The sequence below is a fragment of the Anopheles maculipalpis genome, chromosome X (genome assembly GCF_943734695.1).
Source record: "Anopheles maculipalpis chromosome X, idAnoMacuDA_375_x, whole genome shotgun sequence".
Taxonomy (NCBI): domain Eukaryota; kingdom Metazoa; phylum Arthropoda; class Insecta; order Diptera; family Culicidae; genus Anopheles; species Anopheles maculipalpis.
The window spans coordinates 8907585-8930667 of NC_064870.1; the positions used below are offsets into that span (position 1 = coordinate 8907585).

The 23083-nt window shown below is 46.3% G+C and overlaps 3 protein-coding genes across 6 annotated transcripts in view; 1 reads left to right on the forward strand and 2 right to left on the reverse strand.

The window, feature by feature from the left end:
- The window catches only part of LOC126568426 (potassium voltage-gated channel protein Shaker), a 416918-nt gene that overhangs the window by 177327 nt on the left and 216508 nt on the right, over positions 1 to 23083 (forward strand). The window lies entirely within an intron of this gene.
- Positions 1 to 23083, reverse strand: part of LOC126560565 (uncharacterized) — a 104030-nt gene that overhangs the window by 77859 nt on the left and 3088 nt on the right. The gene's annotated exons all lie outside the window — the stretch shown is intronic.
- On the reverse strand, positions 426 to 21242 carry LOC126568533 (rhophilin-2). 2 transcript variants are annotated; one of them, XM_050225031.1, is made up of 10 exons: positions 21165 to 21242; positions 3256 to 3500; positions 3029 to 3182; positions 2802 to 2943; positions 2490 to 2701; positions 2297 to 2404; positions 2080 to 2224; positions 961 to 1919; positions 735 to 887; positions 426 to 663 (listed from the first exon to the last, which is right to left on the reverse strand). In XM_050225031.1, exons 1-10 carry the CDS (start codon positions 21222 to 21224, stop codon positions 454 to 456), a joined length of 2388 nt encoding a protein of 795 aa, XP_050080988.1. In that variant the 5' UTR covers positions 21225 to 21242; the 3' UTR covers positions 426 to 453. The 2 variants fall into 2 exon arrangements, with proteins under 2 accessions (XP_050080988.1, XP_050080995.1); XM_050225038.1 differs by lacking the exon at positions 21165 to 21242 and adding an exon at positions 7687 to 7742.

Below are 23083 nucleotides of genomic sequence, written 5' to 3' on the forward strand. Positions count from 1 at the left end.
GGAACCGGAAATCGAGATCAGAACCTGGTTAACATATTAGCTCCATCATAGTAATAACGGATGGGTTTGATTAAAACTAGAAATTTTTGGTTATTACTTCATAAGATTATATGATTTATTATGTGTAAAATTTTATTGTCTTGGAACCTATAAAAACTCTACAGTACAAATTTCGTTATGCTTTCTGCTTCATTTTCATTTATACTTTGTTCCAGCGGTTTTATTTCACGTCTGGCGTCGCCCTCATTTGCACTAACCTAAAAGTAATCTCTATATTTTTACTATTTTACTAGCATAAACTGCTGGATCTCGCATGCGCCCTCTCCTATATGTTACTAAAACTATACACTGTTATTTTTTTCTTACTGAAATGGCAGGGAAGACACATTCAATGCGTGGTGATGTAAATGTGACCGTTCTTAAAATTGTTAGCAAAACAAAGTGCAAACGTGATTAGAATATCTTGCCCAAGCTTTGCGTGCGCCGGAACGGGTTCCAGTTGCCCGAGGTGAAGCTGCTGAGGCGCGTTTTGCCCAGCTTGGAGCGTGTCTTGATCGATTTGGTGGTGGTACCGGTCGGGGACGGTGCACCGGACGAGATGCCGGACGAGCTGCCGGACAGTGTCGAGATGGAACCCTTGCTGCTGTGACTCATCGCCATTGGCTGCGGATAGTTACAGGAAATGGGTTAGGATACAGGAGATACTAGGCAGGTGAGCCTTTAGGCAAGTGTACCTTTAGATAGTTCCGATCCATCGGTGTAATGACCTTCAGTTCGAGACTGTTTTCACAGTTGCGAATGAGCTTCAGTACCTGCTGGAGTGTGTACCACTTGACGTCGACACCGCACAGCTCCACGATGAAGTCACCTTCCTTAATGCCACCCAGCTGTAGGTGCAAATGGCAGGTAAAAGAATAGTAAGAACATCTGATACGCAAGGCAACACAACCAAATACTCACATCTGCTAGGGAATTAATTTCCACCGTCGATATCATAACAGGTGCATCACCCCGTACATTAAACCCGAAGCTGCTAATATCCCTACCATCCTCGCCCTCGCTTCCGACCGTCTGCTGCTCACCACCGTCCTGTAACTTCAACTCCCGGAACTCTCGCTCCGACACGTTGCACACATCCTTCAGACAAACCTCACACGCCCGGCTATCGTTGTAGTAGTTTGTCTTGTTGGCACACTCGCCACAGCACCGGCTCGATTGGTTATGCTGCTGCTGATTGCTGCTGCTTCGGCTACTGCTACTATTCCCCACACTAGCCCCATCCCGGTACGGCTGTCGACGGTCAAGCGTACCACCTCCAAGCATAAACGATGTACCACCCTTCTGCAGCCGCACACTGCGCGGAGCCGTCCAGTGGCGCCGGGCGGAGAAGATCGCAATCGGACCCAACTTCCGGAACGGGTCCTCTATTTTGTGCATCGTAAAGTCGGGCCCGGTTAGCGAGATCGTAAACTTGGACGTTGCGTTCAGCGTTACGTCCAGCACGTCCAGGTCGGTTTCGTCCAGCGCGGACGACAGGTTCGAGCTGACGGTGCAGGTACGGTCGAGCTCGAGCTCTTCCAGTTCCTCGCTGGTACGCTCGTGGGCGTAATTTAGCACCTTTGAGAGGGCAATCTTGTTCTTCAGCTCGCGGCACATACGCTGGAGCCGTTGTGCCTCCTCGTGACTAGAAAGTGATTCACGCAGGTGCGCCCGCCGGAACGCGGTTGGGTCGAGATCGGATTCGAAGGATGTTTCGTCGAAGATGAATGTGTCCTTCGGTTCGAGTCCTCGGCCGTAACGTTGTTGCTGCTGTTGTTGCTTGCAGCGATTGCTGCTGTCGGTGTTGCTGATCAGTGAACTTTCGTCGTTTGAGTTGTTGGATGTGACTTTCGTCTTTGCAGCGTGATAGTGGGCCAGTGCTGGTAATGGAAAAAATGGGGAAAATTTGTTATGTAGATGTATCCTAATGAACAATCTCCCCTATCCTTGTCCTAATGAACATATTCTTCTTCTAGGCATAACGGCCTTCAAAGGTCACGCCGACCAGTTAATAGCAATCCCCGGTGAACAACTACTAACCTTTATAGTATTCGGACTTGAGCGGAACCAATCCTGCCCAACATTCTGGAAGATACGTATGTGCATCATTGCTATGTATTATCTGATGAATCTCTCTATACTCGAGAGCTAGTTGCGTCGCTTCGCCGGAAAGATCACGATGATTCTAGATTGGATTGGAAGAGAGTTGGTGTATTAATTCGCGTCGGTGGTGCAATACCAACCCATTCTTGCTTACCTGCACACAGTCTCTACCGGCAGGAAGATTTTCCACCTGTAGTAGTAATTTCTCAAACAGACACTCACGTGCTTGAGCGAGCATAAGTGCCACTAGCACCTCCAACACCTAAGAGAAAGCATCAGCATTACATCTACATGTTCCAAAAACCCATGCAAAATACCTCACCCTCTATGGCACACTTGGCACATACCTGTGGCTTCAAGTCCATCGAAGGTGCGTTCGTGAACGTATCGAAAATATGGCGGAATACACCGGCAGCGCGCAGAAAATTGTCTACCGCCGCATCCAAACCCTTCTCCGACGATCGATCCTGTCTGGCCCCGATCTGCGTGTAGATCGCGGCCAGATTGAACAATATGCAGGCCTTCTCAAACGCGACCGTCCGCTGGCACGAAGGTACACCTGTAACAGACCGTCGGTGTTACCACCCATCAATTGACTAGTTCCGTTCTCATTCTTCCGGAACCGACAGTACACACAGACACCCCATCGCATAACTTACCTGTCAGTGAATCGTACCATTCGAAGTACACGCCCAGGCTACGATCCGGCGGGAAGAAGCGTCGCTCCACGTAGTACAGCAGGTTGTAGTAGCGAAACAGTAGCGATACACCTTGCGCATCACGGGTGGGCGTTTTTGCGGCCTAAGCAAAGCGAAAATTGTGAATTCGAAAGTTAGCATCATGTCTTGGCTGATCGCTCAATCGTATCGAGAGTGGCGCTGCGTACCTGTCTCGTGTCGGTAATATCGGCAATCGCATCCTCGTAGATGTGTGACGGTTCGCTGTAGTGCTCCAGGATAAAGTCCGAGAACGGTTCCATAAAGTTGACCTCCTTCGTTTCCTTCAGCCCAAGCGGTATCATCGGTATAACGTAGTCGAGACTGAAAGTAGTACAGGGGGGGTTATAAACATTTTATTACACCAATTTTTTTTTTTTCGAATTGTGCTCCTTACCCTTCACTCTGATAGATCTCGACGGAGGAGTTCAGCTCGGACAGTTGTTCCTTTAGCAGCTGCAGGTTAGAGTTGACGAAGCTCAGCTCTAATGCTACCGTGTCCTTGAGCTTCTTGTTGGTGGTGGCCTTGTAAAGGTTTTCGGCACCTGCCCGCAGCCGTAGCTCTTTGTTGATTTCCTGGTTTAGCTTGCATCGTTTGCTCTGCAGCTTACCACGGCAAGTAGCCACCCTTGGGTCCGAACCCTGCAACGTCAGCAAAAGAGAATGGAATATTGTACATATTGATCGTAATAAGTGGAATTGATAATGTGTCAGCTAGAGGAAGACCAGGAAACCCGCGTTGCCGCGTGGCCGTCGTTGACATTGATTTATTTGTAATTCAATACGAGTATCCAGCAGTTCCAGAAGCCATGTTTAGATGTGAAAGTCTATGGCACATTACGTAATAAGCGTATTTTGGACATTTTTGGGTGCTGATTTGCTAATCAAATTAGTTTCAGTCTTTCACCGTCTGCATACGTTACTAGAAGTAATTTAGTTTTTTTGTTGTTGTTGTTGCGGTTTAAGACTCGCCATATTAGAGAGTTGCTATACTAGCAAACATGGTGAAATGTCAAGATAAGGTGCCATCTTCCATGCACACAATATCACACTATCACAACACCACACCGGGAAATGGGGTCGTTACGCAAGACCCTGTGCATCGGCGGGCGTTATCTGAGGACCAAGATCTGTCGTGGGTACTGGGCTTTGTCTTACGTGAAGACAACAACAAAAATGTCGGCAGGTTTTGTACTGGTGTGACGCACCGCTTCGCTTAAATAGCACACCGACCGGTATATGTTGGATCGCGAATGCCATCAAAAAGCTCAGAAAGCGGGGAAAATAAAACAACATTCCCTTATCCACAAACACACCTACCCGAAATATAACTATCTGCTCCCCCGAGAGACCAACGCAATCGGAGGAAGAAACAACAATGATACTAAAATCCCCCACCCCGTAATGCTACGTTTCCCAGGCAGCACTAAACGCCACAACGAGCGTTGAGAAACGTACGCAGGAAAAGCTTGAAACATAATGTCCACACCGCACGGATTGGGCCGGCACACAATCCTACCGGTTCTGGTGGCATTTTTTTTCTGTCTTCCATTTAATTTGGAAGTAGCGAGTAGAGAAAGCAACCGCACATCAAGACATAAGGAGGAAACACCCATGTTGCGTCCTGTGCTGTGGTTTATTGTGTTGTTGCGTTTTGGGAGATCTTCGTTGCCCAACCATCACCTAACCATCGCTTCAACATACGAGAAGATTGCGCATTCCGGATGCATGGAATGTCTCCCAGGTTTAATGCGGATCGCTTCTTCGCATATAAAGTAGCTACAGCACAGGAGATGAAGTTTACCCTGCACCCTGCAGCCCGTGATCTAACTGGAGATCATCGACTGGAGATAATGAACGGGAATAAGCGACGATATTGTCTAACGATTAGATACGGTGGTACCGATGTGTGACCTCACCCATTCCCCGATTTTGGTCTGATGGCATAGTTACGCCATCTTACAAGCGTCCTATTTCGTAATAGACACGCTTGGCGCAGATCTGCCGCCGCAGGTGGCCGTAGGTAGGCAAAATAACCGTTAGCGGAAGCCGGACTGATGGTATAGGAAGGCTCCCAAAACACTGGAGGCTGCAGAGTTCCTGGAAGTGGACCGAATAAATGGGTCACTAGGCTCGACATCTCTTCTCCCCGTGCGGCAAACGATTCCTCGGCCGGGCACACACACCAAAAACGGGAACATTGGCACACTTTGGACGCCACCGAGAATAATTGCGGTCGGATATGCTCGCCATTACGTCGCTGTTGTGTGTGAGTTGAGTGTGTAATGGCAAGAGCGTCTTAAGGCATCTTTACCGTGCCGAGTCGTTACTGCGTAATAAGCTGCGAGGGGGGGGGGGGGGACCCGGGAAGCTGCAAGTACGATGAAAACGGTGATGAAAGATAATGACGGTGTAGAGAGGATGATGGCCTGCTGAACTTTGCTAGACATATTCGGACATTCCCTATTACCATTCCCAGTTACCCAGGTTTGTAACGTGCAAGGTGGACATCCTCACGAGGCCCTACTAGGCTTGACATCTCTAAGCTGCTTACAAGAATGGGACCAACACACGGAATGGGTATATCAAAATCCTGCACAATCATTTCTTGACCCAATTCCTGGCGCTTCAAAACCACAAGACCACGAAGTGCGATACACCGAGTGCCTTCAGCCGTCTTGCATCCCGCTTTTCTGGAGCGTCTAACTGGTTTTCCATTCACTTCTGAGCTTCTCTGGCAGAGTAGGCGATAGAGGTGTACCAGGGGACACGGGTGCACGCAATCTTCATCTGCCGCTTGGCATCGTTTCGCTTTCTCTTTTCCACTGTTGTTTCTATTCTTTGCAAGCAGAAAATCTTTGTTTGCTTGTTCGCCGTGTGGCTTCGGACTCTTTGCCTTCAATTTGCGCGCTCGCAGCCACATTAGCCTGATTTTCGCAGTGTGTAAACACATCACTCCCGACCCCTGGCACCTTCCTGCTTGGCGCCTTCGGACATGGAAGTTTCTGTGTTCCGTTCTGTTGGGATGTGGAGGCTGTTGGAGTTGCGATAATCAGGTAACCGGGCAACTCTCAATTACGATCTATTACCGGGTGGGTAAAACTGTGTCAAGTGTGTTGTGGTATCGATATTCGGAGCAGGTGAAACAAAGAGTGACCAGTGCGAATCTGCTTGTGAGGTGAGGAAATACGTTAAGTGAGAAATTTGTTTGTGTAGGAGACGTCTTAGCTGAGATGCATCACAAATGACATTTGATTTTCTATTATGTCGCTTATATCACCGGCTGACATAAGGAGTTATACAGCAATTCGAAGTAATATTTGATTGGGATCTTTGATTTGAGGACATCCATTGCTCTGGACTTCAACAACATCACTTGCTGCGGTTTAACCACATGTTGCGTCCTATCAATCATCTCCAATAAGTACCTTCGCCAAGTATTTCCAACAAAGATGGCGGAACGATGGCCGATTCGCAACAAGGATGACGATAACGATGCAGTTTTTACATGCGCATTTCGTATCGTTTAATATTGTAGCAAATATGAGCTTTCCAATAAGTACACCTAGACGCATAGGGGGAAAATACACACACAAACACACTCACTATACACACAAGTGAAAATAGAGTAAAAGTACGCACTGTTTACTTTCATACCATCACACTACATTGCGCATTATTGCACACGCGGTGCCTCCACCATTGCTTCGGGGGTCCTGGTTTGATGATAATGATTTACGGTCCAACAGGTACGAAATGGACTAGAAGGAACTGAGGCACGTTGCGTTCGCAAAACATCACAGCTGTGTGCGCCACCCTTCGCACCAACCACAAACTACAGACGTGTACACTCGCACGCAACAGGCGAAAAACCCCATCAATTAGACTTCCCTTGCGCACAAACGAGAGTTTCTCTCGAAATGAAATGAAAGTTTGGCATTGGCGGATACCACTAACAAAAAAAAAAAACCAAGAGGCTATAACCCCTCCGAGATACAACTTACAACGGAGATCGCAACTCGCTTAGAGGGAGACCCGAACCGTGATAATGATAACCTTGGGCCAGCAGGGAGAGCCATCTCATATTAACGCCTTTGACGACGCAAAGAAACCCAAAGGCGCGACGAAGGCGTTTTGCAACGGTTGAGTAATTATAGATTTGCATCAAAACAAGCAAACTTAAAGCTAGGCTTAAGGTGCATGGTTAAAGACACTCCTCAGGTTCATCGACATTGGAAATTAAGGCGCAAAATATGTAACTAAATGGAAGAATATACCAACTTGAAGCATTTGTTGGTAACGCGAAGCAGTGCAATGAGTGAGAAAGGAGTTAGGAGGAGCAGGATGACATTAAATCTTGATTGTCATCCATCTCGAGATTTTGGACACTCAGAGCCCCAACCAACTGAGCCCCTTCTCCCCATCTTGACAGTGAAATCCCAGCTCTCGATACCTTTCCAACGCTTTTTGCCGTTGTATCGAGGAAACCGAATCATCGGTGTATCCATTACGTCAATTACGGTTTCTGAGGAGGGACCTTGGCCTACGCCCACGTAAGAGAATCGAGCTGGGTCAGTAAACGAGGCCAACAGACGATGCGCGGACAGACGTTTGGTACGCGCGGTACGTATGCGAACAGAGAGGATCCTAATCAAGGTCAGTTCCTTTTGTAACCTCAAAACCCTTGGAGTATCACTTATAACTAAACAAAAAACTGTGTCAAGTATTAATAGCTGGGTAGAATTTTGGAGCAAATAGATGAGAAGAACACTGTTTTGAAAAGGAAACTGGAAAATGGCACACCGAGGACTGCTACGTCATACACTACCTTTAGTTGCAAATCCTGCAAAAAGCCCATAATGGCCGACCGGCTCGTGCAGTACGATCACACACCTGCAAAACACTCTGAACCTCCAGTATCAGCCACTAGAATCTAGTACTATTTGCACACTAAATTCACTAATGTAATGTTTTTGGATTTTCACACGATGAAGCTACGTGTCAAAGAGGTTAGGTTTAGTATACGCAACATAATGTCTAATACTTCAACATTCGGCAACATTTACTCGCGATGCATCTTCGAAATTACACTAAGCACAATTCTTTTGTTGAGCCATTTTTATTTTCTTGCGCGCTCTCCCGAAACCAACAGGAAGCAACTACGCGAGGTAGGTTAATTTGATATATTTTATTTCAGGAAACACTTTCCCACCGGGGTGAGGGCACCGAATTGTTGTGTTATGTAGTAACACACCGCTCCTAGCATGCACCTCATCAATATGGCTACCGAGTGCCGCCTGAAGGGTGTGATAGTTCCGTCTGCCAATGGTCTCGCAAGGCCCTTCACGCCCTATGGAGCGTTCCCCCACCAATTTTTTAGCAGCTCTCGGGTGCAGCTAAATCGACGTGCACGTCCGGGAATGTTTTAAGGGCTTTAAAAGCATTTTTTTCCTCAGTAACACAAACGGTTGCCCAACGGTTCCCGTAACGGAGGATTTTTGTTTTCGCTCTTCCGCTAGTCGTGCTCGTGGCTTTCGTGGCTTCTACCGCGTGGCCTGCACGGTGGAACTTCGACGCAGTAACGGTTAGGAGTGACGGTTATGGTAAGGTAACCGATGGAAGAATTATAAAAGTAAACATACTTTTAAAACAAACGGACTTGGAAGTTGAACTGAACTTGGAGGTTAGTTCAGTTTTGGAATGTTCCATAAAAGTAGCACTCCAAAAAAACAAAAGAACAATGGCAAACCTGAGCAGCAAAGTACATCAACAATTTGGAATGCTCAGGTGGAATTCTGCTAGCAATCGAAGCTGACACGTACACTTGTCAACGGTTTTAAGATCCCGAAAAAAAAAATCTTCCCTCAAACATTCAAGATCTTGCCTATTCTTTCTGGGTTTCTTTCTATGTACTCAATTTCCTACCCATTCAAACGGAACTTGGAATTCTCTAGCATTATCTATCTCTTGCACGCTGAAAAACTAATTTCCGGAATAGACGATACGGACGAACGATTACAGCTATGGAAGAAAATGGAAATTGCACTAAACGAGATGCGCCAGCTTGCCACGGTTGAAGCCTACAGCTATTTTACTTTTAATACGGAAAAACAAGACACACAACACAAGCAGCACAGGATATTAGTATTCCGTATTAATGTATACTCTGGCACTCTCCATTTTAGCAGTTTGTTTTCACCTTCGATAAACGTTCGTTTGAGAGTGGTTCCAAGCTTTTCTAATGCAATCTCATAAACCTTCACAGCTACTTTTCTGACAGGCTTCCTCCAACTTGCTTGCCTTGTTTGAATGTGACTTCTCCCTTCCTGAAAGTAACCGGACAACTGTCACCTTCATCTGCTACTCGTTCTACCATTCTTGAAGTTGTAATGCACTAATTCACAATGAAGTGAGTGTCAACATTTTGGAAAATCGAACTGTTGCAATCGGATTCGCGCCTTTCGCACGGTTGATTGTACTACGATGTCCAGCGCTTAAATAGGTGTACGCAATATGGTTGATAGTTGCAGAATAGACATCACACCTCGTTGACAAGCGACTGGTTTGAGGTCAATACGGGCACACGGTTTTGTTTTTGGTATCCGACTTTTGTAGCAAAACCGAACGTTCCCAAGCGAGAAACTGTGTGACATCAAATTAGCGACGAAACAATTGAATGCTTTCCCCCGCACTGTGTTGACAGTCGCAACAGTCTGTGCTTTTAATTAATCATTTGTGGTGCGTTTCAGCAAGAGTTCTTCAACCACCCTTAGCTCACATTCTTAAGGTAATGATTGAAGAAGCAGAGGAAGGAATAGAAGAGTATTATTAAAAGTTCTTCTGAAGTGAGAGGGAATGGAGACAGCGCGACAGTGAATCCCCCCGAGGGATCCCTCTGCCTCTGCTAGCCTGACAACACCTAACACGTCTCCATGGGACGGTGAGCATGATGATCGGTTACAAACTCCAACGGTACCCGGGACGGCCATCAGCACCTAAACGATCAGGCGAAGCGAACGAACGCGATTAAAGGAAAGAAGACAAAAGACCGTTTCCGGTGTCGGATGGATGATCGACACTTTATTCCGATAGTCGGCGATGTTGAGCAACGGACGAGTGGTTGGTAGCACTGACGAAGGAGCCATAATACAGTTTTATAGCACTTTGAGACAGTTGTCTTGTGGAAGCGTTTCTAAAGCTTCTTTTTTGTATCACTAGAACTAATGTCACAGAACAGGAGTTAGTGAATTTCTGGAAGTCTTCGTTCCAGAGGTTGATTGTGACGATTTCTGACGTTATAGGGTAGGATTTCTTAGCCTGTCTGATGTGTCTGTAATTTAGATTTTTTACATTTTTTCCACCAAAAAATCCAATTTCCTTTCTAGACACTCAAGCACAAATCACACACACACACACACACAGTCCCCCGCATGGATCACACGTACATCAAGCGTAAACATCAGCGGGGCAAGATTGCATCGCCTCTTTTTTGGCCTTTGAAAATTTCAAAGTCAATGTGAAGAAGTGGAACCGACGGCGTTGGCTTTGGAGCAGATCCTCTCCGAAACGGCAAAGTACGAACGCTCACCCGCCCACCCAACAAACACAATGCACTCGCACTCGTACCACACACAGAAAAAAAAAAATTTACGAACCGACGGATGAATGTGAGACCTTCGGTACGGAACCCACAAAACTGAACCGTCTTGCATAACGTCGCGCGAAGAAATGTGTGGAGCCCGGTGTCGACGGACGGCTGCAACCAAAGCGGACGTTCCACAAAAACCCGGAGAAGGCGAATCGGTTAGCCCTGCAACATAATGCTTTCGCGTGCTTGGGCGTGTGTGTGTGACCGCGCGCGCGAGAGAGTCACGCTCTGCAACCTGGGTCCCGGGATGCCCAAGAAATAGGCGGACGATATAGCGAAGAGAGCGAAAGAAAGCACCATACGGCCGGACCACGGCTGCGGTTACGATCTTCGGGCGCAAAGTAGATCACAATGCGCGGCGCTCCCAGAGTTTGTAACGCATAGCCGCAACCTTCTCTACGGGGGAGGCGGGAGGGATTTTGGGGATTGGAAGCTTCTCTGGACGGTATCCGATCGGAGTTGATATCGGATCAAGCTCGAAAACAAAATGGTTGATTTAATTAATTAATAACGATAGGGACGAGGACTTTCTTCGGACTGATACGATTGTTAGGGCTTTTAGCGTTATTCCACGTACCAAAGATGATAGGTACATCATTTATTTTATTTTTACAGGGGTTTACCCCTAGAAAACATGTCATCGTTCAGATGAAAAGCTTATGCTTCCAGTTATTGTTATTAGTACGATTTTCTGCAAGTTTTAAAAACATAAAACAAAGTGCAATAATCCAAGCAGCTGCGATTCCTTAACCGGTAGCCGAGACGATAGCGACTCCCATCTTCACGCGACATGACCGACAATACAACAATACATACAACAATTCATTAGTGAGTCTGCACAACTTAGCCACCGTTTTAAAATAACTTTCTTGTATCTTTACCTTCGATTTTAAGCTTTGAAAGCCGAATTCTCGTTCTTGACAGAAACTACTTTGGGCTGGACCAATTATTTTTTCCGAGCCTCGGTAACTTCTGTTAAACACGCTTTGATGTGCCAATTCCTACTATCTACCACAATGTAATATGGTTTTTGGATGGCCGGCGTGTCCTAGTAGAACGTAAAGTCATTATGTCTTCCAAATAATAATTTTTGTTGGGCTCTCTTTGGAGGGCTTTAAGTAAATATTCCCATAGAAGACTACAGTAGAGGGCGGTATTCATCTGGCAGGACCAGGATTCATCCATAGTGAGTACTATAGTAGACTTGTAAGTCTAGTCTAGTAAGTGAAGTCTAGAAGGTCATGAAAAGGCCTGCGTGTCAAAGTGAGTCTAGCTCTTCGGCCGCTTGTGAAGCCAAGAAATAGAAGAAAAATATGTTAGAGAGACTATGAGAGATCATCCATTACTTAGAAGCTTGGAGATAATCGACAGAGATTCATGCATCACACCAGCTCCAATTTTCTTTTTGTATGGTAAACCCTGCATTCCGAAGCTAAAGGATGAAATTATTTAGATTGCATTCCATCACCCTAGGGGAGGGAGCTAGTCAACTGTAAAACCGAACATAACTTAGCAGAGATATGCGTGCTCTAGAGACGAGAGTTGGGCTCCACCATTCGTTTTCTTCACCTACCGGGCAAAACGGTCAATCATAATATAAAATGTGGACAGAGTGTGTGTAGGAGAAAGTTGCCAAGTACCCATCTGAAGACGAAAACACACTGGAAGATCGTTTACTAATAACAATAAAGTGCGCCTCGGTACAGTCAATCACTGTTACCGTTTGCTGGCAGAGGAGCTGTAGCGTGATGAAGACTGGGTGATGTTCAATCACAAACACACACATACGCACCCATACTTGACACTCTCCAAAGTCAAAGTCAAGCAGCAATGAAGTTGAAGTGAAGTGAATGTTTCTTATTTTGTTGTATTCTCTATTAAACGCCAATTTCTGACGCTTAATGTATGCCAATGTGGAGGATGGAATGGTGTGGAACAGGCGGTCAGTGGCCAAGCAAGTGTGTGCGGCTAGTAAGAAACATTTCAACCCTCTCCCTCCCCCCTTCAAAACACACACCCTTTCGGGCAAGCAAACGAGCAAAGCGAAAAGAAGGTCACTTCAATCTTTTCCGCATTTCCGGCGATGCGTAGTAGTGGCAGTTGTAGTAGAAGCAGTGAGTTAGTAATAGGAGCAACCAGCAGTGATCATCATTCGAATAAGAAGCCGGCAAACAAAAACAAAAAAAAACAAGACAATCCGTACAATCCATAACATTGTTCCCAATTTCCCGTCCAATTGATTCCATGCCATTTCCGTTGCTTTACGCTCACAAAACTGCACTTCTTTGTGCTATGGAGCTTTGTTGCTGTTGTTGTTTCGAGCTGTCGAGTGTTGGAACTGTTGCTGCTTGCTTTGCTGTTCACCATTAGATGCTGGCATTTGCATCGGGCTGCTCTGGTGATGGACGGGGTTAGTGGGTCGAAGATACGCTGGTACTCTTGGCATTGGCATTTGTGTATGACTTTTTGGGGCTAGTGGGTAATGTGTCGAAGAGGTAGAGTGAAGAATATTTGAAAACCTGGTAATATAAAGATGATTCTTGTAGTAGCTCCGTAAGAGGTCATATACGATGTTTAGGAACTTCATCTCTCGGACAGCAAACCTTGCTTCAAGACTCATACGGATCGCTCTCCGGTAGTGAGGTCTGACTATCACACTTCGTGGTTATCAGTAAATCTAGTAATCTACTCGAGGGCTGGCATGACCTAGTACGTCATTAGGCCAATAATACGAATTTTCGAACAGAAACTTCAGAGTGAACACAGAAGAGACCTTCTAGAGAACATAGTCTAAGTATAAGTCAGAATCATCTCTAGAATCTAGAGATGACAGCGGCACCGATCTTCATAGGACCGGGGTTCAAATGCCATCCGGATTGTGTATCCGCATCATTAGGCCTAGTAAGCCATTTAATTAGATTCATGAATCCACTCCAACTCCGACGTACAAAGTAAAAATCCAAAATATTTCACCCTATCTCCTCCCTGGCCGACTGTTCTATCCTTCAGGATATCTTTGATCGTCCTGGTGTTCTCGAAATTCCCTTACACTGTGTTCTGCGAAATGTAACTCCATTTCATTTAACCGTTCGCGAACTCCTATTTTGTTCCCTTATGTTCTCAGTGGCGTCAGTGTAAATCGAGTTTCGGTCATCAAGGACCTAGGTGGTTGGATTGACTCTGGTCTTAGTTTTACGTACCATATCGAGGCTGTTTTGGGCAGTGCTTGGAGCTCTGTGCTCTGTGTCTCAAGGTTCAGTTATGCTCGTAGGTCAGGTCATTGCTGGAGTCAGGTCAGTTGTCTGGACCCCCTCTGCTAGAGTTAACATCGATCGAATATTGAGTATGAGTATTTATATATAAGCATAAGTATTGCGCGAGTTCAGAGGTCTTTCACCAGATTTGCTGCTCGTAAATTATTGGGTGATTCGGCCTCTGTTTTTCCTTCCTACGAATCCAGATGTCAACTTCTAGGCTTACGCTCTCTGCAAGATCACCGCTTTCTTGCTCAATCCTCTTTGATCGCTTCCCTTCTTCTCGATCTACTAGATTCTCCTGCTTTCCTATTCTCAATCCACTTCTATGTACCTATGTAATAATAATAATCCGGAAAAAATCATAAGATTTCTTCTAATTAGTCCAGAGAAATCCGCAGTAATTTGGAGTTAAATCCGGATAAAACTGGAGCAATTACTTCGGTTTTGAATCCGAAGTAAAATCAGCAGTTGACTTCACAGTAATCTGGAGTAACCTGCAATTGATTCTGCAGTGCACTCCGGATTTCATTTTGCAATTAATATCGGAGATTACTCCGGACTCCTCCGGAGCAATCACTACGAATTACTGCGTAGTAAACTCCGTAGTAATTACTCCGGATTTATACGAAACTCGGATGAATCCGACTTCGGGAAAATGAGGATTTACCCATCACTACTTCCTATCTCTGTCTGTTGGGTTGCATACCTCTTTAAATATCAAAAGTGCTCTGACATTTAATTAATCACCGCTTCATTGTGTGTAGCTGGAGGTTTAACTATCCAATTATTTTACGCTATCCGCCTTGTACCGTTGAGTAACATATGTCACCCACTATCTGAGTTTGAGAATCCATGATAGTCCAAACACCACTTCAGAAACGAATAGGCTAGATAGTTCAGAAAACTACACCTACGTAACCTTAAGACCCCGTTAGAATGTTCCTGAAGATTCCCCACGTGTGCCTCAAATGTGTTCCGAGCACCATAATTTGACGGCGTGTGTCCCAGTATGGTTGTAATGTGTTGTGTGATGAAATTGCGTCCTCCACTGACGCCCACTCTGTTTCCCATTACATGTTTAATATTCGATATCTTGATCATTATCAGCGTGCAGGTTTCTTGAACATTCGATAACAGCACCTCACCTGCTGTCAGATGTTTTATCGCACCAGTCTGGTAGTACCTTCGCCCCATCATCATCGGCATGTTGCCGACCTTTATGCCCTGCCCGCCCCATCCCATCCACAACCTTCAACCCTCCACATCTCGCACATGGCCTTGACAGGTTCCAGCCGGGTACGGGCCAGCAACACGTTCCTTAAATTTACATTTTAAGAAGACGGCTTGTTTTTTGTGTGTTTGTGGTGTGGTTTGCGTTGGTTACAATTATCTAATCTTGATCATTCATTCACTCGGACGTTCTGCGTTTGCATGCGCGTAGCGTTCTGATGGGAAGCAATTTACTGGATCTATTGCTCTCACAATTTTCCACACCACATACAGCTTGCTTCGCTCTGGTACATCAAGCTCCCCATCATAAACAATCGGAAGCCGATCGCGTTGCGTCGCTCCATTCGTTTTCCATCCACCATCACAACATTTCCACGGTTCCGCTTCAATGCGCGCACGCCCTTCCAAAGCACCTTCCCCTACGCCGTGCGATTCCCTTTGCGGTGCAAAAGTGCTTTGGATGGGTGCTTCCCTCGGGTTTGCACATGACGATAAAGGGAGGAAAAAAACCGCGTGATGAGCTACTGCGGGCATTGTAACGGTTACAAGACTCGTCGTGATGCATTGGAGGGTTTTGATACGCTGACGCCGGAGAAAAAGGAGGATGGAGAGAGAGAGAGAGATATAAAGCAAATAATTATGCACCCAACCCTAGCTGGGAAGGGCTCGACTCCACATTTGTATCGAAGATGCTTTGCGAGGGTGCCGCTCTGTTCCTGTGTTACGCCACCAGCACCTGCACACACCTGTACGGTTGATGGAAAGGTCATGCACTTTCTGGCACGCTACAGAGATTCCCTAGGTATAGTAGTGCATTAGAGGCAGAAGTTGAGTCACATCAGTTGTGGTTGTGAAAATGGGAATTAAATCAGACATCAACCCGAAAGGTGTATCTCAAGGTCACCAACGAACAGGGTTGCAAGTTTGTGGTAGAATCGCACATATCTGTCTAGTGGACTCCGTCAGATTTCTCCAACTTATATGAGAAGTTGAGAAAACGCTTTAAACTGAATCTGAAAACAAGCGTGGGAACATTGGCTCACTTCTAGATCGCGTAGAATACGCAAAGCCCACTTGTTGTTTAATGTGCAACACGGCGTTGGTGAACTTTTGGTTGGGCAACTTACTCCGAGCGATTAGCAACAGAATTTCTTGCCAGATCAGGCCTGCCGTGGGGTGGTTTCGTGAGAAAACCAACCTAAAGAAAATGTTTTTCATTGTTTTGGAGATCCTCGACTCGTGCTGATTATGAAAATGGTTTGCAATTTCAAATGCTGATGCTGAATGCTCAAAACCCCTGGGAGAGAAGCACGATTAACGTTTGGAGATCTCTTACCCTACCTCCCCCCCGCCCTAATGGTGTCGGTGTGTGATCACGTACCTACCATCTAGCTCGAATGCCCAAAGAATTCATTGCGGATCTTCTATCCAGATAACCAAATTTGGGTAGAGAATTTGGATCTCTGGATCTAGATAATGATAGAATAACTAATTCTAGAAGATACCAACCAAAATCCCTTCGCCATCACCATACTTCCTTGGCGTAACTCCCCACTCCAAAGCAGCCGGGATAACGGGCGCGAAGAAAATCTGTGCCGAAACAGTTCTTGCTGCCTAGTAACGACCATCTCGCATCTGCAACTTTTCCCAGCCGTATCGGTTGCCGCTGGAACACTCTGGGGCCTCTGGGCCAATGGTTGGGCTAACCGCAACTTGCACGCTCACCTACCAAGGAATCGTTTGTTGGTTTGTTGGCCTTTGTAAAAAAAAACAGAAACAGCGATACTAAAATTGAACAATGCACATCATATGATCTAACGGGACAACATTCAACAATTTCCATCTCCCATGTTCCCGTTTACTTTACCCCTGTCGGTGGCTGGCTTTTCCCTCTCCAATGTATGGCAGCCGCCCTTTACCGGTCTCTCATATCTTGCTGTGTTCGCTTTCGAAGGAAATCTACATGTGGATCGCCATAGGCGTGGAAAAAAAAACAAATGCAAAAACACCATTCAGTCTTCAGAGCCTGTGCAGCTGGATGTACGGAAAACTTCCGATGGTGGAATGTGCTTTTGTGAAGTTTTTTTGTTTCCGACTGACATCTGGTTGCTAAGAGCAAGAATGATGTGTGATTTTTTTTTCTTTTACAACTAGCATCACAACAACAGTTAAACACTTGGCAGCGGAAACATCAGAAATTGTTTTGCCGTCGCATACACTTGCTTGGAATGATTTTTTCGTGTCAAGTCACAAGCTACTATCAATTCTGTCTTCTCTTTGTCTAGAGAGTTGCGGAAGTAGAATCCTTGGGGGTCATCTTATCATCATCATCATCATAATGGCCTGCTCTTTTAAAGAGCACGTCGTCTTGACATGACCCGGTCAATAATAGATCTTCGAATAGGATCGAGTTTACTAGTTCCCTGGCTCCATGTTGGCTCCCGATCTCCGACAGATCTCCCTTCATCTGATCCAGCCAACGAACTCGCTATGCTCCCCGATGCCTCGTACCGAACTGAGGGTCGCTGACGAATACCTTCTTGGCGGGGCATGAGTCTGGCATCCTCATAACATGCCCTAGCCATCGTATTCTGCCGGTCTACGCCACCGTCTCCTTGTATAAGCTAATTCCGAGTGCTGACATACGCTAAAGACACTTATCTGTAGTCTATATTTGACTTTATAAGCCACTAGAGCACAAGGCACAATTGGACGACGAGGTCTCCAGATAACTAGGTCTCTATGCAGACGAGACTTCTTGGTAAGCGTCATACTATCTGTCGCGATGGATGAGGGCTCCAGATATAGTTATCTCTTTGTAGACGAAACTATTTGGTAAGCGTCGCCTATAATCTCATCTATTTAGGGTCAAAAGTCGACTGAGTGTCTACCAGGCATGCTACAGCCTTATGATAGCCTCAGTTCATCTGTCTTAAGCAAGGACCGCACAGAAAATTTATAGTCCAGGTACTCGCATACTACACCCTGACGAAACATGGCGTCTCTGTCCAATAATGTCGAAAACCTCTTGATTCATGTGTGGAGAGATAATGGGGGAGTCGTACCACAATAACGCCCGGTCTCTGCCCAAACGTGCTCTCTGTTTCTTTACTTTTGTGATAAAATTCCCACACCCGTTTCCCATTTTCCCATTCCACACACACACACTCCCTCCCCCTCATCGCAATACTATTTACAATTGTTATCCGCACTGCTGTCCGCCATTTTGGGACCTGCTTTCCGCTTAGCTTTTTTAAGAGAAGATGCTTATTTCATACCCTTGTTTCATGTTTTTTTTTTCGCGTTGTTTTGTTTAAACTAATTTATTTCCATCTCATTTGGTGGTACAGCGTGTGCTCGGTAAGGTGGCCCTTAACCATTCTGGTGGCAGCGAACCGAATGTGTGAACGCCAGTAAACGCAGCAAACCGTTTTGCGTTTTGCGGACGCGTGGGGTGTGTGTTCGAGCAGAAAAACTGCCAACCAATTTTTTGTGTTGTCGATTGTCAGGTCCATTGTTGTGCGGGAGCGCGTGTGCCGCACCCGGGGTCTAGGGACGTAACAATGAGTGTGTTTTAAGTTTGTTTCGCTCTTTAAAGAAAAACGAAATAAATCCCGAGCCCCCCCCATCGGAGGAAGATACAGTTCGTGGTTTAAATACTACGCTAGCTTCCACTCCGAGCCAAGATCGAGCGGGAGGGTTATTGTAGCCAGTCTGAACACGATTTAAGTCTACAAAAGCCAAAACGTGATATAAGACCTTTGTACGACCGATTAAAGACGATTTATGGCATGACTTATACGTTTCCTTACAGCAGTAATCGTAAGACTTTAGATTTTCATATTTTTGTACTTGTGATCTTTGATCGTAGAAGACTTTTTAGTAACTTTTGTTGAAAAAAACATTCCAAAAATCGTAATATAAAACCGCAGTGTGTGGAATTAATTTGCTGTTAAAAACACGAAGTCTTTTTGGAGAAAGTATACAAATTCTAAGATTCCAAAAAGACTGTAAAGTCTTCAAGAATTTATGTAGGAATTTGAGCAGCTACTTGAGACTTGACGCGAAGATCCGACATGTGGAGTGGAGATAATATGCGGAAACAAATCTTAAAAGATAACATCGCAATCCCAACCCAATACCCGTAGGAACTAAACTCTTGTGACCACTGGCAAACACATTTTCTGAGATACGAACCAAACCGTGCCACTGTTCGATAGCACTCAGCCACAGTCGATTCTCTAAGGTTCCATCTATTTTAATGATATCGTATCTCCATTCTTGCAAAACACCCCCAGGAGAGCCTTCCCATTGAGACGAAGACATCATTAATCGATTATTAATAACAATGATTACAGCACAGATACTTCACCTCACAATCTCTGCAGTTTGCTACGGTACCGTTTCCGGGGCAAGGCAAGCGATCGGTGATGGTTTCCCGCAGGAAAAGAAAAAGATCTTGGCACCGGGAAGGGTTCACGCGCACGGGCCCTCTCATCTTCAGGCGAAGGAGCAACGTCCGCAACGGCGGCAATTAGCTACTTTTCCGAGAGATAATTGTCTCAACACCGCCCGCGGTGTGAGTATATTGCCCTACGCTTTAGCTTGCTCGGCTTGCGGGATAGAGCCGGCGAATGGAAGGCGCGCAAGCGCTTGCGCGCGGTAGCTAATCACGAGGCAAGAGGCGCAAGATGAATTGTTGTGCACTGCTCTGCTATAACCTCCCGAGGGAAGTCCACCAACTCCCGACTGTGTGTCTGATTAATTTACATATCGGCTTATTCTGCGTCTCTGTTTTGCTTTCGCTTAAACGCCAACAGCCGGAATACGGGAGCTGGTCGTGTTTTGGCGGCTTCTCCAGTGGATTTGTGGACTGTTTTGAGACGCGCAGTTTAGAATGGAAAGGTTTTTTTTGGTTTTTAAAAAACAAAATGCTCCATCAAAGCTGGCCATTAAATACGTCAGCAAGTGTGTGCTTTGTAAGATCCTCATTAGTCAAAATTCATTTCGGCAGAAAAATTCCTTCATCACAATGAATCAATCGATTCCGCATTGACTCATCTCTGATACCCGGAAACGACACATCTCAAACTATAATAGGGGTAAGATAAATCATACCTTGAATTTCCAGAATCTTGAGACGTAAATCTTGCAACATACCAGATAGTGAGATCATATACACCCCACCCTACACGTGTCCCGGAGCGGTAGGACTCACGATGAGCAATCATTTACGTCGTAGTACTTAATATCTCATTTATGACCCAGCAAACGTATACGTTTAAAACATCTCGGAAGGAAGGTAAATGATTCAGAGACTTCGAGGCTAGACGAAGGTGCTAGAACATCTCTACCAGGCCACCCTCAACAATACCATACCGGGAGGTAATTCGAGATAAGATAACCACCAACAAACAAACAAAAATGCTAGTTTCGGATATCGAAGGATATCGGAATTTGGCAAGACCCCGGGCGTTAATTATAAATCTTGTCGGCCCCAACCCCTGCACACATAAGGAATCGCTTCGTAAAGGGAGATAAACAAATTTGGAACATTGTGGCGCGCAGCCAGGTACGCGACAAGGCTAGCAGGAAGGCAAGACTGGTCCGTGCCACGTGATTGCATGCCACGCATCGAGCGGTGCTTTAGGGCTGTTTGGTAGTTGCGAACCTGCGACAACCTGTCGGATACCGAAACGCCCGTACCGTAATTCTACCGAATACGGTCTTCACACAGGCTCGGACGATAAAGCTAGACACGTACGCACTCGGTTGGTGTGCTGTGCTGAGTCACATACAAGCGTTCCACCTGATATCCAAAAACGCAAAAGCCCTTGTTGTGGGGGCTAGGTTTGTTATGTGTGTGTGTGTGTGTGTTTTTTTTTACTGCTCAACCCTGGTTCCATGGTCCCAGGCCCGCTTATCTTGGACAGTAATGCTGTAAGTTCTAGAGCCCTGTGCTGCATGTACACAACCTGCAACAACCTGTCGGTAAGGTTGTTGATCGTGCACCTCACCATAATGGTATTTATGAATCGCTTCTTTAAGTGGCGCCGAGAGAGAGAGAGGGAGGGAAAGAGAGAGAGGGAGGGAAAGAGAGAGAGAGAGCGAGAGAGGGACATCGTGTTCTAGCTGACGTCATGCTGATGAGGGGATCCCTCACACACTTACCCGCATGTAGGGGAACGGTGCCGGTTCTTTCACCTGATCCTTCTTTTCGTCACTTTCCATTTCTGTTTCGCTGTTCCTGGGTCGTGTCCCGGGGGGGTTCGTTTGCTCGGTGGAAGGTTGAATGCTTGTTGGTGGTGAAGTTGCCCGCTACAGACAGATAGGGGCTGTTGATGGTTGATTCTGGCTAGAAGACGTAACCACAACACCTCGCAAAACACTGCACATCACTTTGGACATTAAAATAGGCACCAAAAAACTTTGTGTTTATGCTCTCGGCAGGTGTAATCGTAAAACACAGCGTAATATTGCCACTTCCGCTTAGTGTAGCGTATGATCACAAAGCACTCGCATACCCTTGGACAACTCGCAACTTCAGCACTTGTATATCGTTGATTGATGTGATTTGTGATGTCGCCCCCTGTATTCTACCGACCATAAACGAGGCTCACAGATCCACATACACACGCGCCTGCATCCACCAGGGTCAGAAACAAGGCACAGGGAAACAAGAATTGAGTGACGCCTGGACTAGAGTAGGGTATCCGGCGATACCTACATGTGGATACAGTGGAGTTGACTTTCCGCTTCTATATTTTGTTTCGTTCCGTTTTCTGTTGTTCTTTGTAAACTGCTCGATCTCACTCTCACTATCTCTCTCTCTCTCTCTCTCTCGCTCTCACTCTCCGAAGCCACCCTTAAAACCCTCGTGCGATGTTCCCGTGAGCCGCGCACTAATAACACCAACCGAAAGCTGACGACCGTCGCGAGCAAGCATTTAGTTGGCACTGAAGGGAGAGAGCAGCATACAACACAAAAACCCGCGTACCGATGGCTGGCAACGATGACGAACGCACACCCTCCCGTTGTGCTCTTGTGGGCTTACAAACAGAGATACGCCATCTACCTACCCCCACTCGACTAGCGTGGTTAGTTCTCCCAGCACACACGACCAGCGCACCCGCGTCCGCACGCCCATCGCCCAGGGGCTCCAGATGATGCTCCCCCGTACGACTTTCTACCGCGAATGGGCAGGGAAGGGGAGAGTGTGTAGTCAGCTGTGGGGGCTACCCTTAGCTATCGGGTTGTTGTGTGTCCTCGGGAAAGTCGGAATCGTTTAATCCGGAGCCCAGGCCGTCTTCCGACGAGGAACCTTCAACGGGAGGGGGGTGCGTGCGAGGCGCCGATCCGCATTGCATGAGGGACGCGAAGCATATCTGTCTGTGGAAAGGGATGGTACACAAAACAACACCGCGTCTGGAGGGCATAAGATAGGGAAGGCCCCCTCGGCTACACAACAATGGGTTGTAGGATAAAAAAAAACAATAATTGAGCATTACACGTTGCCTAGAGAAATTCTCCTAAAGCTCTGATGAAACCAGTTGCACCGGATGCGTTACGAGGCGCGCTTCTTGGCGAAGATCACGGTAAGGTTTCGCGGGTAGCTAGAATGATGTGCCTCTCTGTCGCTGTAGTTCCGGCTGCGTGGTAGTTGTAACTCCCACTAAACCAACAGCAACGAAAACGAAAAAAGGTTAAATCATGCGGTAAGCGTTCTTAAAAGACAGCACAAGTCGTTGTCGTTTTCCTTTTCCAACAAACCTGGCCAACAACGGACGTGGCATTTTTGCATAAATATAAAGCTGCGCTGCTTGAGTTCGTACTGAATGCTTAATAGGAGAGGTTTAGGCATTTCTGTTCGGTGCTTTTTGCTGTGCGCTGATGAATCGATGCTGGTGAAGCGCTTCGAATGATACAGATCAGATACAAGACGGGGCGCGGCGCGGTGTTCGATCAGCGCATTCGAACAGGAATTTCAATAAGTCGTGTTAACTTTTCACTTTCCTTAAGACATAACAGACACGGACGACGGGCGGTACGATAGGGTGGATTTGGGTGTTTGAGAAAGCTGTTTGCAAGTT

Coding starts and splice junctions, on each gene's coding strand:
- LOC126568533 (XM_050225031.1), bottom strand. CDS start 21,224: ATGGAAAGTGACGAAAAGAAGGATCAGGTGAAAGAACCGGCACCGTTC. Junction 2,405..2,489: donor CGATGGACTTGAAGCCACAG/GTATGTGCCAAG, acceptor GCTTTCTCTTAG/GTGTTGGAGGTGCTAGTGGC. Junction 2,225..2,296: donor CCGGTAGAGACTGTGTGCAG/GTAAGCAAGAAT, acceptor AATCCAATCTAG/AATCATCGTGATCTTTCCGG.